The following is an 18,752-nucleotide window of genomic DNA, read 5'->3' on the forward strand; positions in this document are numbered from 1 at the left end:
AAGCAAGTGCATAATTTTTTGGAACAATGAAACTCGCCGGAAATGTACAGGAAAATATATACTTCTTAGATTAGTGTTGCCCATTGTTACTGCTTCCCACCTGAATATGGAGATTGGTTCTTGAGAGATTTGCAAATCACACTGTTTTATTAAGCAGGACTTTGTTGGTGATTGCATAATACAATTTCAAATCTGAGATCGTGCAAAACCTTCTGCAAAGGCAGGTAAAATAGAGGTTTAGTTTATCCTGTGTGAATAAAATTTATTTGAAAAAAACATAGGAGGGGATGAAAAGGAGCTCCTTGTACTACTTTTTATTCTCAGAGGAATTTCATATGCTTCTGCCTAAACCTGCTTCATAAAGACTTTCTTTCAAGTAACTGAAGGTCAGTTGGTCTTCCAGTGCATTCAAATTTAAAGGTAATATTTACCATGAATTCCTTTTTATATGTCTGCATAGGTACAAAAACCACAAGTACTGTTCATAAGGAAATCCAAGAAGTGTATCTGAAATACAAAACCTTTAAAATTAGACATGCTTGATAAAAAGTTTTACAAATACTTTGTTCCTCAACAGAGGATCTTGAGGTGACACTTTTGTTAGGTTTAATTTAAACATTTAAAATTATGCTGAGATTTTTTCTAAACTACACTGTATTCAAAGGAGTATACACAGAATTAAAATAATTAAAATTATAAGATAGTGACTGATTCTCCCAAATGCATGATGTTATCATGGAAAATAAGAATTATATTAATTAAAGAATTACAAAAGATTGCTCTAATCTTATGTGTGCAAATGCTCCTCTAAGGAAATCTTGCTAAACGGTGACTTTTAAACATGTATTCCCATTGATTCTGAATCTAAATTTTAAATAGCCATTAAGAATTGAAATAAAACACCAAGGACTAAAGGGAAAATGGTTTTTCTTATCTCCTCCATTTAGTTCAGAACAAATTTTGAAAATATTGCATGAAATATTAATTTTATGTATGTACATGTTAAATTATTTTATGTATTAATGACACCCAGAGGCAACAAAGAAGGGAAAAAAAAAGCCTTTACTATTTTGTCTGGAAAAAGCCTTGGGCTTAAATGAACAAGAAACAGTCTTAGTTGTATTACTAGCCAACTCTGTCTTGGTTTCCTCATTTTTAAAATGGTATGACAGTTATAATAATTATCATCATCATCAGCTCTGCATCCCAGAGCTGATGAAATAACTTCATGCTTAGTAAGTGGTGAAACTTAGATAATGTGAAGGCTTTTGTGAATAAAGTGAAAGTCGCTGAGTCGTGTCCAACTGTTTGTGAATCCCATGGATCGTATAGTCCATGCATTCTCCAGGCCAGAATACTGGAGTGGGTGGCTGTTCCCTTCTCCAGGTAATCTTCCCAACTCAGGGATCGAACCCAGGTCTCCCACATTGCAGGTGGCTTCTTTAGCGTCTGAGCCACCTAAGTTTATCACAGTCTTTCTGCATCTCTTTTTCTCCACGTTTCTTTGTAAAATAAAATCAGTTTATTATAATTACAATATCTACTGCAAAAATGTGGGTAGGTTTGTGAATTAATTTGAATACCTGGCAGCAGTAGTCCTCAGAATCCACACAGTTACACATGTTATGTTATAAATTATCCATTGAAAGAAAACTACCAGCTTGAGTTTCTCAGTATTGGCAGTGATCTATCATTCCTACTTAGTGCAAACTATTCATAAGTTATTAGCAATTAAATATTTATGTGTTCCAATGTTTTATGATTAGGAAAGTTTGAAAAATGAAAGCATTAGCAAGACTCATTGTGGGACTTGTCCTCTTGGATGCTGCTGTGACTGCCCCAACTCTAGAATCCATCAACTACGACTCAGAGACATACGATGCCACCTTAGAAGACCTGGACCACCTGTACAACTATGAGAACATTCCAGTGGGGCGAGCTGAGGTAACTGATCCCTCCAACTCTTGAGGTTCTTTAAGCATTCTATAAGGGATTGTTGGGGTTTCTTCTCTTCAGATAGATTTTTGTTTACTTAGAAGTAGAGATGGTCCTGGCCTCCCAGGCGACTCAGTGGTGAAAACTGCCTGTCAGTGCAGGAGATGCGGGAGACAGGGGTTTGGCGCCTGGTTCCGGAAGATCCCCTGGAGAAGGGCATGGCACCCCACTCCAGTATCCTTGCCTGGAAAACCCCACGGACAGAGGAGCCTGGTGGGCTGCAGTTCATGGGGTCGCAAAGAGCTGGATACAACTGAGTGACAGAGAACATACACTGAAATGTTCCAGCTTAATAATTTCATATTAACATTTTCTCCAGAACATGTTCGATGGGATGGAGGTTAACACTGGAAGACTCTTTTCTTTTTTATACTTCATTTCATTGTCTTTATATCGCCTCATAAAGTTGAAAAATAAGAGTTTCTATCAAGTTAGAAGAGAGAAAAAGGCAATCAGTGAGAGTAAGGTGAATTCAAATAATACACCTATAATGATAAAGAAGTTTGGGAAGTTTGAAGTGAAGAAAAAAGGTGTGAGAGATTAAAATGTAATAGAAGAAAACTAAATGAATGCAAAAAAGGGACAATGGTTTGAAACTCTACTGTTTTCCAAGTGAAAATACACTTCCCTAAATGACTGATTACTCTCAGCAGTAATGTAGGCATTGGCAAGGTTACAGACCATTACCTAAATCTAATATGACATGTTCCTAATTAAATGGTAGGCTTTTTATATAACTAAAGGATACAGACTAATTTTTTCTGAATCAGAAAACAAGCAGACCTTGAAATGTTGGAGTATAATGAACATACAACATTGACAAAAACTAATTAAGTACAAATAACCAAAAGGGAAATTACATCACCTTTACAGAATCAGAACATATTTGAGGCAGTCATTCAAGTGCAAATCTCCTTAGAATAACTTTTGATAACTAGGGACATGAAATATTTAAACAAAAGCATGTATTTAAATTGTATGAGACTTAGATATATCCTTTTTAAGATAGTAAATGTTCTCATCTTTCTTTTTATTGCCTTATTAAATACAGTTACATTTTCACTGTACAATATTTTTATATCTTCTTGCCCTATCCTATTGTTTTACTGTCTTTCTCTCATTTGCCCTCTGTCTCTTTATCTTTCTCTTCTTTTTTTTAGTGAATTTTCAGGCTTGACAGCAGACTTTTCTTCTGAACATTTGGTTATGACTTTTTAAATCTTTCTTAATATTCACTGTGATTCATTTCACTGTGTGCCTTCTATTATACAAAGGGGGCTTTCTGTAGAGACTTTGTAGTTATTAATATCTATCTTGCTACAAATGTGATGTCTATATCTCTATTGCATCAATGCGGAGCATTAGAAGAAAGTTTGCAGCACTTAACTCATCTGCCCTTCTCCTTTTTCCATCTTGCATAATTTTTTTTAAAACCACAGTGCATATTTGCAGTTATCTACTAAAGTAAAGATTTTAAACTTATTTGTCATTCTTCCAAAAAATATTTCATAGGATTGGTGAATACCATAAGTGAGTTCTCTATTTTAAGTGGAGCTAAGGAATTTGGATTCAAGGGGCTATTTATTCACTTCAGAAGAACAGATGCACAATAGAGAAAACACCTTTTGAGACTAAGCCTTCCTCATGGCTCAGAGGATAAAAAAATCTGCCTGCAATGCAGGAGACCTGGGTTCAATCTCTGGGTTGAGATGATCCCCTGGAGAAGGAAATGGTTACCCACTTCAGTATTCTTGCTTGGAGAATTCCATGGACAGAGAAACCTGGTGGAATATAGTCCATGGGGTCACAGAAGTGAGTAACATTTTCACATTTTTTAATTCCCTGGGAAAACTGTGAAGGAAGTGAACTTTATCTGCAGACTGCTTTTAAGTTATTCCTCACTGTCAGGATTTTTTTGTTGCCCAAGAGCCCCTACACATTCTCATGAAAGTCTAAAGTTCTTCCTACCATCAAGAAAATTAAGCTAATCAATATATCCATATAGCTATGATTTAGTAGACAACCTTTCCTCAGTGTTTGCTTATTCTAGAATAAGAACCTTTCTGTAAGGTACTGAATAGGTGGCATTATATCCTCACATGCTCTAGCCCTTACTTCAGGCAAAGTTTCTCATTTTCATAATGGCCCACCCAAGCTCAGAAACCTAAACGGCAGAGGGTTCCAAAGAGTCACGGACAACACCTCGTAGTTAATTAAAATACACAAATCACCACTGATTTAATAATTCTTTGTGGCGAAGTCATCATCAGAAAACTGGTTTTAGGTAGGTGATAGATATAGACATAGATAGATATAGATAGAAATACAGATATAAATGTGCTATCAGTTCAGTTCAGTTGCTCAGTCATGTCTGACTCTGCAACCCCATGGACTGTAGCACGCCAGGCTTCCCTGTCCATCATAAACTCCCAGAGCTTCCTCAAACTCATGTCCATCATGTTGGTGATGCCATCCAACCCTCTCATCCTTTGTCATCCCCTTCTCTTCCCACCTTCAATCTTTCCCAGCATCAGAGTCTTTTCAAATGAGTCAATTCTTCGCATCTGGTGGCCAAAGCTTTGGAGTTTCAGCTTCAGCATCAGTCCTTCCAATGAATATTCAGGACTGGCTCCTTGCAGTCCAAGAGACTCTCAAGAGTCTTCTCCAACATCACAGTTCAAAAACATCAGTTCTTTGGCATTCAGCTTTCTTTATAGTCCAACTCTCACATCCATACACGACTTCTAGAAAAACCATAGCTTTGATTAGACAGACTTCTGTTGGCAACGTAATGTCTCTGCTTTTTAATATGCTGTCTAGGTTGGTCATAGGTTTTCTTCCAAGGAGCAAGTGTCTTTTAATTTCATGGCTGCAGTTACCATCTGCAGTGATTTTAGAGCCCCTCAAAATAAAGTCTGTCACTGTTTCCATTGTTTTCCAATCTATTTGCCATGAAGTGATGGGACTGGATGCCATGATCTTAGTTTTCTGAATGTTGAGTTTTAAGCCAATTTTTTCACTCTCCTCTTTCACTTTCCTCAGGAAGCCCTTTAGCTCTTCTTTGCTTTCTGCCATAAGGGTGGCAATCTTGATTCAAGCTTGTGCTTCATCCAGTCCGGCATTTACATGATGTACTCTGCTTATAAGTTAAATAAGCAGGGTGACAATATACAGCCTTGACGTACTCCTTTCCCTATTTGGAACCAGTCTGCTCTTCCATGTCCAGTTCTAACTGTTGTTTCTTGACCTGCATACAGATTTCTCAGGAGGCAGGTCAGATGGTCTGGTATTCCCATCTCTTTCAGAATTTTCCACAGTATGTTGTGATCCACAGTCAAAGGCTTTGGCATAGTCAATAAAGTAGAAATAGATGTTTTTCTGGAACTCTCTTGCTTTTTCAATGATCCAACAGATGTTGGCAATTTGATCTCTGGTTCCTCTGCCTCTTCTAAATCCAGCTTGAACACATGGAAATTCATGGTTCACGTACTGTTGAAACCTGGCTTGGAGAATTTTGAGCATTACTTTGCTAGCGTATGGCATGAGTGCAATTATGTGGTAGTTTGAGCATTCTTTGGCATTGCCTTTCTTTGGGATTGGAATGAAAACTGACCTTTTCCAGTCCTGTGGTAACTGCTGAGTTGTCCAAATTTGCTGGCATATTGAGTGCAGCACTTTCACAGCATCATCTTATAGGATTTGAGATAGCTCAACTGGAATTCCATCATCTCCACTAGCTTTGTTCATAGATATGCTTCCTAAGGCTCACTTGAGTTCGCATTCCAGGATTTCTGGCTCTAGGTGAGTGATCACACCATAGTGGTTATCTGGATCATGAAGATCTTTTTTGTATAGTTCTTCTGTGTATTCTTGCCACCTCTTCTTAATATCTTCTGCTATGAAAGTATAACACACTTGAAAACATAAACTATATATAATTTTAAAAAGATATTTATGAAATTGGTCCAGTAGCAAAAATCAATCAACCAATCCACTCACCCACCACCTATGGCAAAAATCCCAAAACAAACAAATCAATATGATAAAGTAAGATGACATGAGGAACAAAATTCAGAGAACTTTAGTTCAGATCTTTACAAATTATTACTATAAATTTCCTTATAAACAACAACCATATAATTCCCTATGGGAAAATATGAAATACAGCCAATAGTTCCAGTCATGTGAATGGATTCTAGAATCTGATTAACATGGCATGAATTTCTTGGATGCAGTCTTGGAAGATTAGATTCTGGAAGGTCAAATAAACTTATATATCTCATCTCTATAAATTAAAGGCAGTGTTTCCACATGTTCTTGATCTTATGGGATACTTCTTGAGTGAACACTGATAACACACCCATACAGGGTCTTGTTGATGAAAAAGTTCAGAATAAATGATGCACATTGAGAATGAGGGGATTTGATTCTTCAGTTTTTTTTTTTTTTTTTTGTCCTTGATGCCAAGAGTGTGGTTCTGCATAATTTAGCCTAGAATTTGTTTCATCTGTACAAAAGACAACTTAAAATTCTAAAATTGTAAAATGACAGGATAACTGCTTTTAAATGCCAATTTTCTTTCTTATAAAGTCTAAGACTTGGCAATTTTTGCTAATATAGTTGATCCTTTGGTCTAAACTTGGTATGATTAATACTTAAGGCCTTTGATATATGTGGTAGGCAGAATTCTAAGATGTGCCCTAAGTGGCCCATTCCTGGAGGCATCCATGCTCTTTACAATTCTTAACATCATGAATATATTGGGATATCACTCCTGTAATAGGTTATGTTCTATGGCATACTTTAAATTTAAAAAGGGAGATTATCTTAGCCTGACCTAAACTCATGAGCCCTTTTAAGTCAGTGTCTTGAGGTTAGGGACAAAATTGGAGTCACAAGAGAAATTCAATGCAAGGGAAAAGATTTGTTTCTGGCTTTAAAAATAGATGGGTGTATGAAGCAGGAGGATGCAGGAAGTGTCTAAATGCTGAGAAGTTGATAGCCAGCAAGTCTATGGGGGTAGAAGAAATCCATTTCTAAATATACAAGAAATTTCAGGTTCCACATGAGGTTACAGCCCTGGTTCTCACCTCTATTTTGGCCTTGTGAGACCTTAAGCAGAGAACCCAGTCAGACCATTCTTGAACTGATCCACAGAAACTATGAATTTAAAAATGAGTATAGTTTCAAACTACTATGTGTGTGTGTGCTAAGTTACTTCAGCCCTGTCAAACTCTTTGCAGCCCCATGGACTGTAGCCTTCCAGGCTCCTCTGTCCATGGGGATTCTCTAGGCAAGAACACTGGAGTGGGTTGCCATTCCCTCCTCCAGGGGATCTTCCTGACCCAGATAGCAATTTTCAATGCAGCAACAGAAAATTAATATAATATGTAGTGACTTAAACTGCTTTTCTGAAAGTCACATTTGAATTACTGTAAGACTGCAAGGCTTGCATTTACGAGTCCAGTGATTTATTTAGTCAGTGAGCCAAACCACCCTCGATTCCCAGGGTTAGAATCTCAGTAGAGCTTTATGAATTTCTACTGGTAGTAGTATATTCATTACCTCCTCAGTGGTTGGAAAGTATTTCTTCCAGTGGTTTGAAAATTATATGCGGTTAATATTTCAGACTGATGACTTATGTGATTTCTGGAGCTCTAGAATATCTGGGATCCACTGGACATATGTTAGAAAAAGATTTTAGACCCAGCAATTCCATCTTCTGGGCTTCCCTGGTGGCTCAGCAGTAAGAATCCGCCTGCCAATGCATGAGATGCAAGCTCTATCCCTAGGTTGGGAAGATCCCCTGGAGAAGGAAGGGCAACCCACTCCAGGATTTTTGCCTGTGATACCCCATGGACAGAGGAGCCTGGTAGGTTATAGTTCATGGGGTCACAAATGAGTCAGACATGACTTAGCAAATAAACAACAACAACAAATTCCATCACAATGTTTTAAATTATCCTGTGGATAAATTTGCTGATATAAAGTTGCTGCAGTTTTTACCTCTAGCTTTAATTTTACCGTAATGATATGAGTAGGAACTGGTTATAAGCCATAAGACTGAAATGCAGATGTTTTCCTTCTTGATGGATAATAGCTTAAATCTGAGCACTTATTGCATGCCAGTACTATTCTAGGAAAATCACATCTATTACCTCATTTATTTCTCCCAAACAAAGAATGAAGTCCATTATTATTCCCATCGAATAGATAAGAATGTTGAGACAAAGAGCAGTTAAGTAGCTTGACTAAGATTACAGTTATTCATAATATATAATCATACTGATGTTCTTTTATCAGAATATTATTTCCAACAAACTAATAAAGATTATATTATCCTCCCTTCATTTTCTGCCATTTTCTAATCGTCCTTTTAACTTGCACCAGTTTTGGTTGAACTTAATGCCAGGTGCATTTTATATTGCACTCTTAGAAAGAAAAACATTCCTCTATGGGTGCATATGGTGAACTAGAAGTGAACTTTATAGACAACTGACAGTTATCTAATTTTTTAGGAAAAAATAGTTTAAGACTACTTAAGAATAATTGCAAATAGGTATATGTATCTAAGTTATAAGGAATAACCTGAGTGTGTAGGGTCCAACAAAACATTTCACTGATTTTTTAAAAGGTTTGTGAAAAATCTAAATAGTTCAAAATTCTGTACTCTTTGAATGGCTTAAGTTGAGATTGTGCTTTTAACTAAGCAGGTTTTGGTGTTCACATTTTCATGATGCAATTTTTGCATTATTTTTTGCCCATTTCTCTTAAGTTTAAAAAATCATTGGTCTTGTCCATGAGTAAATGATTTTGCTCAGAAACATACTCAGTGGCTGTATTAATATTTATTGAGGTTCTGCTGAAAGGTATGAACTTCCAATCCTCCAGGAAATTTTCTTGGTTCCTTCCAGGTAATTAGACTTCTCCATACCTCTATCACATTATTTAGTCCTGCATAATTACTTCTACTTAATTGAGCCTGCACTGTTTCCGTATCTTCAATAAATACCAGAGATATATATCATGTGGTCCTATGAAGCACTTGACTGTATTTGTTGTAGGATGGTGTCGGGGACATTTAGGACAACATCACACGATGCTCTTTCATGAGGACATAAAGGAAACATTTCTCTCAGGCCTCAGTGTCAGAATAGGTTGCAATTTTAAAGAAATTTGTTTATGTTCTAGGCCATCCATCTTGTAAATGGATTTGACATTTTTTTTCAGAAAACTACATCTTAATTTTTGCTTCATTCTTCCCTGGCTTTGTATTATTTCCCACACCTCTATCTTCCCATCACCCTAATCTCTTCAAGGAGGTTATTTTCTGAAATATTACCATATGTGCTTCAAAAATTGCCTTATATACCTACTGGAATGAGAGAAAGTATGCATTCATAAGGAAATACCATTAATAACTAACAAAAAACATCAGTAATAATTGGCCAAGAGTAAGTTTCTTGAATGAGGAATCCTTTTCTTGCTGTTACTCTTCATTGATCTTAAAATTAAGGTCTCTCTCTCTCTCTTTTTTTTTTTTTTCCAATTTCACAGAAAGAACAGGCGGCCAGATTGTTTAAAATTATCCTTAAAATGAAAACTGCCATTGAAATAAATATATTCAGCTTCAAAAATAGCATTTATCAATAACATTCAAGGGAATGAAAATTAAATTTAGTGAAGTTATAGGAATGGGAGAGAACTCAGTGAAGGCCGTTGTATCAATTAAGAATAGAGCAGTGATTTATCTCTTATCATAACAGGATGTTATGCAAAAAAAATTTTAAAATATATGTTGATGGCCTGTAACATCTGAAATTGCTGAAGTAGAATCAAACTAATATGGGCCTACTTACAGAAATCAATGTCCACTTTAGATAATGACATATAAAAAGGATCTTAAAATTAGGTTATATAAGTATAATGAATTGATGTTCAACTTCATTAATACCAGAGGATAGTTCGTCTCAAAACTCATCTCTATATATTCTGAACAAAAAACAATTAAATTAGAAATATTTCTCCTATTTATTTCTTCTGGTGAAAAAGGCATGCAATACTTTATATTGTATCTGGAATGATGTCTTACTTTGGCTAATTTATATAATACATTTTAAAGTTTCAAACATATGGTTGGCATATAAAATACTTCTTATTGGAAGAAGTAACTTGTTAAAGTGTCAGTCAGCCTGAAGTAAGTATTCTTTTCAGGCTATGGCAAAAATTGAAAGCTAATCATTCTCTTTACCCTGCCTTTCCATCAAAGATGCTCTGAGGATGAGAGGGAGGAATTTTGCTGATGATCCTTTAATATGGCTGTCTGATTGAGTTTCCATATGCTTCTTTCCAAAGCAGCATTAAACCGTTTGATTTTTATTTTAAACTATTTGAAAACCTTAAAAAAGTGAAGCAACAAAAATTGTACAATCATGCAGGCTCATCAGGAGAAAAAGATCACTGATATTATTTGCCAGTGATTTGTTTGTGTTTGTATCTGTACTATACATTACTTATGAGACTACAAATATAAGTTAATTATCAAAACTAGCCCTTGAAATAAGACTTATTTTTAAGAACAACTGAGGAGCAGAGTTCTTATTCAACTAGGAAATTTCAGAGTAAAATTTAAACCAGATTCTTCTGATGGCAAAGTAGAGAGACCCAGGCACTAAAACCTCCATTATTTTTCAATTCCTTCTCTTTCATCTTTGCTTCTTTTAGCTGTGTCCCATATTGAGGCTTACTTTCCCTGAAATTAAGTTATTTGAGTATTAGGAACCAGAAAAAAAGTTTTCTAGTGATTGCAATTAACACACTATCAAGTATCTCTCTTAGCTGTCAAAGTATTTAAGGAAGAGAGAGGAAAGATGATCCTTCTGAACTCAAAGCAGCTTTGTAAAACACATGGCGATGGAGTAATCTTTGCCAAACACATTTCTCCTTCATACATTTTCAAGATAAAGTAGAAAATAGGACATAGCTTTCATTGCCAGTGTTCATGGTCACATTCTTTTAGATAATTAATATAAATCACTTAAATCAATTTAAGCACCAGACTTATGCTTAGCGCAGAATTTCATCACACTCAGCCTACCTACATGCCAGAATGTGGAACCCACAAGAATACTCTTAGTAACTCAGGCTGAATGAATGGCCCAGGGCCTATTTGGAAACCAAATTTTGATATAATGATGACAACAAAGAACACTTTTAAGACTGAGTATTGACTGGTGGGGTAATTTAGGAGAAAGATAAATTTAAAATTCTGTTCTGTTTTACTTGGTGCTGAATAAAAATCCAAATAGTATTCAGGATTTTAAAGACTTTAACAAAACAGGGAGATGAGCCTATAATTTAAATATTATGTGCTGGAGGAACGGAGTTCACTGGTTAGGTATAGACTGGCAGAGTGGAGACTCGAAGCAAATAAACAAGTAGGACATTTGCTTTTCAATCTGGCTTTGCCTGGGCACTTAAATCATTACCACACACACTGCAAAGAATGGGGGTAGAAACCACCAGCTTTGGGTGTTGCTCATGTGTACAACTGATTCATCCTTGAGAGGCAGTTTTTCACAGAGTTGAGTGACATGGGCTATGGAGTCAGACTCCTCATGTGTGAGTCTCAAGTCTGTCACACCAACTGTGTGCCTTGGACTGTCATAAAAACCCTCTGAGTTTCAGCTTTGGAGTCCTAAGATACCTTGGGAGATGACTTGAGAGTCCCTTGGACTACAAGGTGATCAAACCAGTCAGTCCTAAAAGAAATCAGTCCTTAATATTCACTGGAAGGACTGATGGTGAAGCTGAAGCTTCAATACTTTAGCCACCTGACGTGAAGAGCAGACTCATGGGAAAAAACCCTGATGGGAAAGATTATCTTCAGAACATGTGATTTCATTCAAAATAATTTTTAAGGGAATTTTTGAAAGAGTTAACTTTTGAAGGTAGCAGCTTTAAAAATGCAAAGAGCCAACTCATGGAAAAGACCTTGATGCTGGGAAAGATTGAGGGCACTAGAAAGTGGGTGACAGAGGATAAGATGGTTGGAGAGCATCATCGACTCAATAAACATGAGCTTGAGCAAACTCTGGGAGATCGTGAAGGACAGGGAAGCCTGGCATACTGCAGTCATGAGGTCACAAAGAGTTGGACACGACTTAAGAGACTAAATAACAATGATTTAGCTTAGAGCCTGGAACATAGCTAACGTTCAATGAATGTTATCTTACCATGGAATCAGTTATTAGTCAACAGCCACAGAGGGTTATGCACTGGTGATCAGAAAAGCCTTCATGGAAGGGAGAGGATTTGTGCTATAATGAAGACTAACTCTACTGGCATGGGTTCACTTACAAATTGTCCACTTACCAATCTTTTGCTGAAAGTCAGGAATAGAAGCAGAAAAATCAGACTAAGTCCCTCCCTGTCCCTCAGTAGCTCTCAGTCTAGTCATCTTAGAAACACACAGCTTCAACATAATAAAGGAAGTGAAAAAACTTAGTATAAACAAGATCTGTAGTTTGGGGACATAAGGTTTCTATGAATTCAGCCACAAAATGTACACATGTGCTGAGAAATTATGTCTCCAAACCTGTCATGAGTCACACAGACTGACAGAAAATCTTAGATATAAATTATTTCACTCTTGTGTTTATCTACTATTGTTTTTGAATAGTATGTAAGTCTAGTTACATGCATAAGCTCTATAATGAATACAGAAATAGATGTATAAATATATAGATAAATATAATTATAGATAAGATCAGATTAATATAAGCTATATACAATGGGTTTCCCTGGTGGCTCAGATGGTAAAGAATACACCTGCAGTGTGGAAGACCTGGGTTTGCTCCCTGGGTTGGGAAGATCCCCTGGAAGAGGGCATGGCAACCCACTCCAGTATTCTGGCCTGGAGAATCCTCATGGACAGAGGAGCCTGGCAGGCTACAGTAAATGGGGTCATAAAGAGTCGGGCAGGACTGAGCGACTAAGCACAGCAAGAGCTATATACAATAACATTATCTCATAAAATAGGTTACAAAAAATATACATAAAGTATATTGTATTATATTTCCCACATCACATCTTGTATTATATATTATTAATTATGTGTTATATTATGATATAAAATATAAATTAAGACCGTGAGGCAAAGAAAAGAGTTGTTAACATAATATGAAGCCAAGGGTTTAGTACATATTTGAAAATGCATACTATTCTATATATGACAGATAGAGATACATATAATATAGAAATTTTCTGGGCAATAGTGTTAGGTTTTAAGGAACCTTATACATGTTCCTGCTATGGCCTACCTAAATTTAGGATCAACTGAGAGACAGCAATGAGACTAAGACAAATAAAGTTCAAAATATCCCCCTTATTACTGATAAAGGCTAAGTTGTAACATATGACTTAGGTGTGAAGCAACTGTGGGATTTTTTAATATAAAACTTCAGAAATAGGCCAGGTCATCAGTCACAGGTAAGGCTAGTCAACTTCAGGACTTGGAATACAGTAAACCTTATTGCCTGCTCGAAGGGGCAAAACAGAATGCATGCTCCTGGCAAGCAGGCAACTTCTAAAAAAGAAGACAGCCACTCATGCTGAGCTCCTTTTCTTACTCACTAATTACCCTGGTCATTCTTCTTTCCTTAGGAGGAGTGAATGGACCTAATCCCCAACACGGTGGCCTCACGAGCCATTAGGTGTGGTCACTGAGTTAAATATAGGTCTCCACATCAAGAGAGGAAGTCAGCCCATTTTTTAGGACAGTGGCTCCCACATTCCTGAGGCCTGCCCTTGAGGCCTGCATGAGGCCAACCAGCACTCTTAGATATCCTCTGTAGATTTTGATTGCACAGAATCCTGAAGTAGGTCCAAGAACATCAGTGAATTTATCTCAAAGATTGAAATTTCACTCTCAGTTCTCTGTTCTAACCTCAAATTATATCAAGCCCCATTATTTAATATCAGAGCTTCTGCAGTGAAGTGAAATGCTGAGTCATTACACCAATAAGACAATTTCAGAAACATAGAGGAAACAGATTTGCCTATAGCTCCCCTACCTTTATAACATTTTGGAGGAAAAGTTCAAAAGTACACATTAATGTCCCTTGCATATTAAAGCATGTTGTTGTTTAGTCGCTAAGATATGTCTGACTGTTTTGAAACCCCATGGACTGTAGCCTGCCAGGATCCTCTATCCATGGAATTTTCCAGGCAAGAATACTGAAGTGGGTTGCCATTTCCTTCTCCAGGGGATCTTCCTGACCCAGAGATGGAACTCGCATTTCCTGCATTGGAGGCAGATTCTTTACCACTCAGCCACCTGGAAAGTCCTTATTAAAGTATGAGTGAAAGTCACTCAGACACGTCTGACTCTTTGCAACCCATAGACAATACAGTCCACCGAATTCTCCAGGCCAGAATACTGGAGTGGGTAGCTTTTTCCTTCTCCATGGGATCTTTCCAACCCAGGGATCGAATCTAGGTCTCCCCCATCGCAGGCAGATTCTTTACTAGGTGAGCCACAAGGGAAGCCCATATTAAAGTAGAAACTTGTTTAAATCCAAAGAGATTATAATACAAAGTCAGAATTACTTGCCTCATGATTTAAAAGATCAAAGAATATGGACTCCCAAACTCCCCTTTTTCACAACCTGAGTGGACTCTACCAGGTATAGATGTTGTTCTTCAAATGCAAATAAATTGCTATTTGCTCATTACCAAGTCTCCCATGACCCTGATATTTAAAGAGAATGAAGCACTGATTGCACATACAATATTATCACAATATGGAGCCCAACCTCCATCAAATTTTAAGAAATATGTTAATCCTGAGTCCCTCAACAGCTATTTTAGGCAAAAGTGTATTCCTCATGCCTGTACATACTATTGCCAGAGACCAAGAGGAGAGTTGATGGTATCTGAGAATTCAGAAGATGGAAGAACTTTTGCTTTAACCTCACCCAGATATTGGTCAGCTTATGTTCATTGTCCCTAGCCTACAGAATTTGAGGTCCAGTACAATTTGGAGAAATCTCCCACTAGAAGTTAAATTTTGGCCCTTTTTTACCTTTATGAGAGCAGCTGTTCTCAAAGTGTAATTCTTGAGCTGGCAGCAGCAACATTAAGCTGGTCAGGTATGCAAACTTTCAGGTTCCACTCCAGATCTAACAAATCAGAAACCTACCCTCCAGGTCATTCTGATGTACCTGTGAGCTGCACTGAACTAGAAAACATCCCCAAACATCATGTCTCTTCCCTCACAGTATCATTGGAGATATCACTGTTTATTGGCCCAGTTTTAAACATCCATTTTTTCAGCACAGGTGACTGATGGCTTTCCTGGTGCCTCAGTTGGTAAAGAATCTGCCTGCATTGCAGGAGACTGCCTGCAATATAGGAGACCTGGGTTCGATCCCTGAGCCAGGAAGTTCCCTCTGGAGAAGGAAATGGCAACCCACTCTAGTATTCTTGCCTGAAAAATCCCACAGACACAGGAGTCTGGTAGGTTATAGTCCATAGCATTGCAAAGAGTTGGACATGACTGAGCAACTAAACCACCACCCCACCAATCATCAGATCCACCTGAAGCTTATCTTTCTGCACATTCAAAGCTTTTGAACTCCATTTTCCTGCTAAGTCCTGGTTGTCTGGCTCCTGGTGCTGCATTGAGTATGTGGTCTTTCAAGGGACAGATGGTTGTATGCAAGAGTTTTCAGCCAGGGGTTTCTCCAGTCTGGAAGCCCTGTGTGCCGGGGGCTTTTAGCCTTGCTTTCAGGCTGTGAAATTCAAGAAATCTACCTCCCAAAGCGTTTCCACTGCTTTCCCATGAGTTTTTGTTTGTTTGTTTGTTTTGTTTCAAGCTGGAGAATGAACCTCCGCAGATTCCTGAAGTGAAGCTGCCAGCTGATGTCTCTCATGATTGTGGCCCTTGGGAGGCCAGTAAAAATCAATCCCTCTACTGTGTGTGCTAAGGCTATACTCAACATTTCAGAGTTCCAGGACTTAATTGGCACTTGTCTCTCCTACGTTCTAGTCTGTGGAATTAATGTTGACCTTGGCCATATATGGAGAAGGAAATGGCAATCCACTCCAGCACTCTTGCCTGGAAAATCCCATGGACGGAGGAGCCTGATAGGCTACAGTCCATGGGGTCGCAAAGAGTCGGACACGACTGAGCGACTTCACTTCACTTCACTTGGCCATATATTTGAATCACCTCTAGAGTTTCAAAGTGAAAGTCGCTCAGTCGTGTCCAACTCTTTGCAACCCCATGGACTGTAGCCAACCAGGCTGCTCTGTTCGTGGAATTCCCCAGGCAAGAATACTGAAGTGGGTGCCATTCCCTTCTCCATGGGATCTTCCCAACCTAGGGAGGCAGATTCTTTACCGTCTGAGCCATCAAAGAACATTTTAATGCCTGAACCACACTCTAGATTATTCAAATCAGAGTATCTAGGGGTAGGACTCAGATTGGGTATTTGGACCACACTTTAGATTATTCAAATCAGAATATCTAGGGGTAGGACTCAGATTGGGTATTTGACGTTCCTTGGCTATTCTTTTAGTGTTCGTCAGTTACTACTGTGTTTAACCAGTTTAATATGCTTTTTAGTTTGGTCCCTTTACTTCGTTAGTACTTTGTGCCTTCTAGTAATGAGAGCCTTCTCTCTTCTTTCCGGTCCAGACTTGTTTTTCTGACAAAAGTGAAAGCGTTAGTTTCTCAGTCATATCTGATTCTTTGCAACCTTATGGACTGTAACCCGCCGGCTTCCTCTGTCTGTGGAATTTTTCAAGCAAGAATACTGGAGTGGGTTGCCATTCCCTTCTCCAGGGGATCTTCCTGACCCAGTGTTCGAACCAGGCTCTCCTGCATCGTAGGTGAATTCTTTACCATCTGGGCCACTAGTTTCTGATAAAATTCTCCAGATATTGTTTTGTGGCATCTTCTACGGAGACATTAAAAAATCAGTAAATGATAAATCCGCCAAAAGTAACATTGTTCAAAGGAATTATGGACATCTTCACATTTCTGAAATGGATAATCCTATACTAGACATATTCTTCCACTACACTAATTTCTAACCCAGGATTGGACCTGACCTCTTATTGTCCTGCATAGCCTTTTTAAAAAATGCAGTGTAAACCTCTCTGTTCCTAGCAAACTCAAGACAAAGTTTACCATAACTTTCCCTAGGAGTGTTAGAATGAGAAATTTGTGGAATTAGGGAAGACCCAATGAAAATAGGGCATTAAAAAAAGGCTAAGCAGGACAATAAGAGGTCAAGCAATGTTGGCATCCATTAGGCTGTACAATTATTGGCTTATGATGTCAATGTACTCCATATAAGATGCAGACAGGTGGGCCCCAAAGGATAATCACAGTGACATCATATCAATATCTGCTAACTTTCAATATGGGCTTTAAAGAGAAAAAGTATATGTGTAAATATATAAAACACTCCATTTCTTAAAGCATATAAGAACAACAAATGAAATGTATCTAGAAGGTATTGAAGATGGATCAAATCTTTTTTCAATGTGTTCTCTCTGGAGTTATGATATTGAAACTCTGATCAAAGACATAAATATGAATGAAATCAAATTCAGAACATTTAAAAGTCCTTCACCATAACTATATTGAATCTATAACACATATATAGAATGGAGATTAAAGCAGATCCATACATTTTTATACTGAGATTAATAAGGAAGATCATAGAGCCAAATATTACCAGAGTCAATTAACTACTTACTACTCAGCAGCCTTCTGTTGACAGGATTTCTATCAGGCTAATGACTGCAAAAACATACGATAGTCAACAAATTCAAGGATTTCAAATCCTTGAAAAACAGCCTTGTTACTTTACATTATTATAGAGCTGATATACACAGGGTCCTCTGTTCTGCTTCTGTTTCTACAAAGTTTTAACTATGATTAAGTCCCCAAGTGAAGCTACAGAGAACATACTGGTGGCAATAACAGGGTTCAGGTTAGCATACTAGGTTAGAAAGTTCTTTTGAATTTGTTTAAAGTCATTCTGCCACTGAGAGATTAAGTCAGATTTCTAAATTTGCAACATTTTGCAAGGCCTTACCACCAATCCTATACAATAGGAAAAAAATATAATGTAATAACTATTTTGAAGACAATTGAATGTTAGCTGCTTTTCCCTAAAACATCCTCTGAAATGCAAGTTTTCCTGTTTAAAATGTCTATAATCACCTCTGATAATACATAAATCATCATCGTGAATGAACAGCAGTTGTATTCAGAGACACTCTGCATATTAAAAGGCACAGCTTGTTATACTTTGTGCCTCAAGAAAGTCTGTGTTAGAAGGAACAATTTGCTTTGTGTTAGGATGGGAAAGATTGAAACTTAAAAAAAAATACGAAATTACTCCATCATAAAATAAAGAGCCAGTGTTTGAAAGGTTCCAAATATCTTCATTTTCAGTCCAGCTTCTTTGTTTTCAATTACTGTGATTGACTCTCTCCCCCTACTCCCATCCTCATGAGATTACTGATTTCAGCCTGCACTAAATTGTCCTTCTGGCAACCTTACTTGGGGAACAAGGGCAGTAAGGGGAGAGGGAAAATGAACTGACTTTGCTATTAGATAATGTTTCTACAGCCTTTGCCAAAGTCCCCTACCAATATCATTTGGAGACATTCAATTATAACTAGATGATACATTTTGTGAGAACTAAGATATTAGAAACCTATTAAGTTTCTGGAGC

General features: G+C 37.5%; 1 protein-coding gene across 1 annotated transcript in view; it reads left to right on the top strand.

Moving 5' to 3' along the window:
* The first annotated feature begins 1,779 nt into the window (after positions 1-1,779).
* EPYC (epiphycan) overlaps positions 1,780-18,752 on the top strand; it is a 39,458-nt gene continuing 22,485 nt past the window's right edge. The window contains exon 1 of the mRNA XM_040234430.1: positions 1,780-1,944. Within this exon, the coding sequence (XP_040090364.1) occupies positions 1,780-1,944 (165 nt within the window). The remainder of the gene's footprint in view (positions 1,945-18,752) is intronic.

This window comes from Oryx dammah, unplaced genomic scaffold, assembly GCF_014754425.2.
Source record: "Oryx dammah isolate SB20612 unplaced genomic scaffold, SCBI_Odam_1.1 HiC_scaffold_29, whole genome shotgun sequence".
NCBI classification, from domain to species: domain Eukaryota; kingdom Metazoa; phylum Chordata; class Mammalia; order Artiodactyla; family Bovidae; genus Oryx; species Oryx dammah.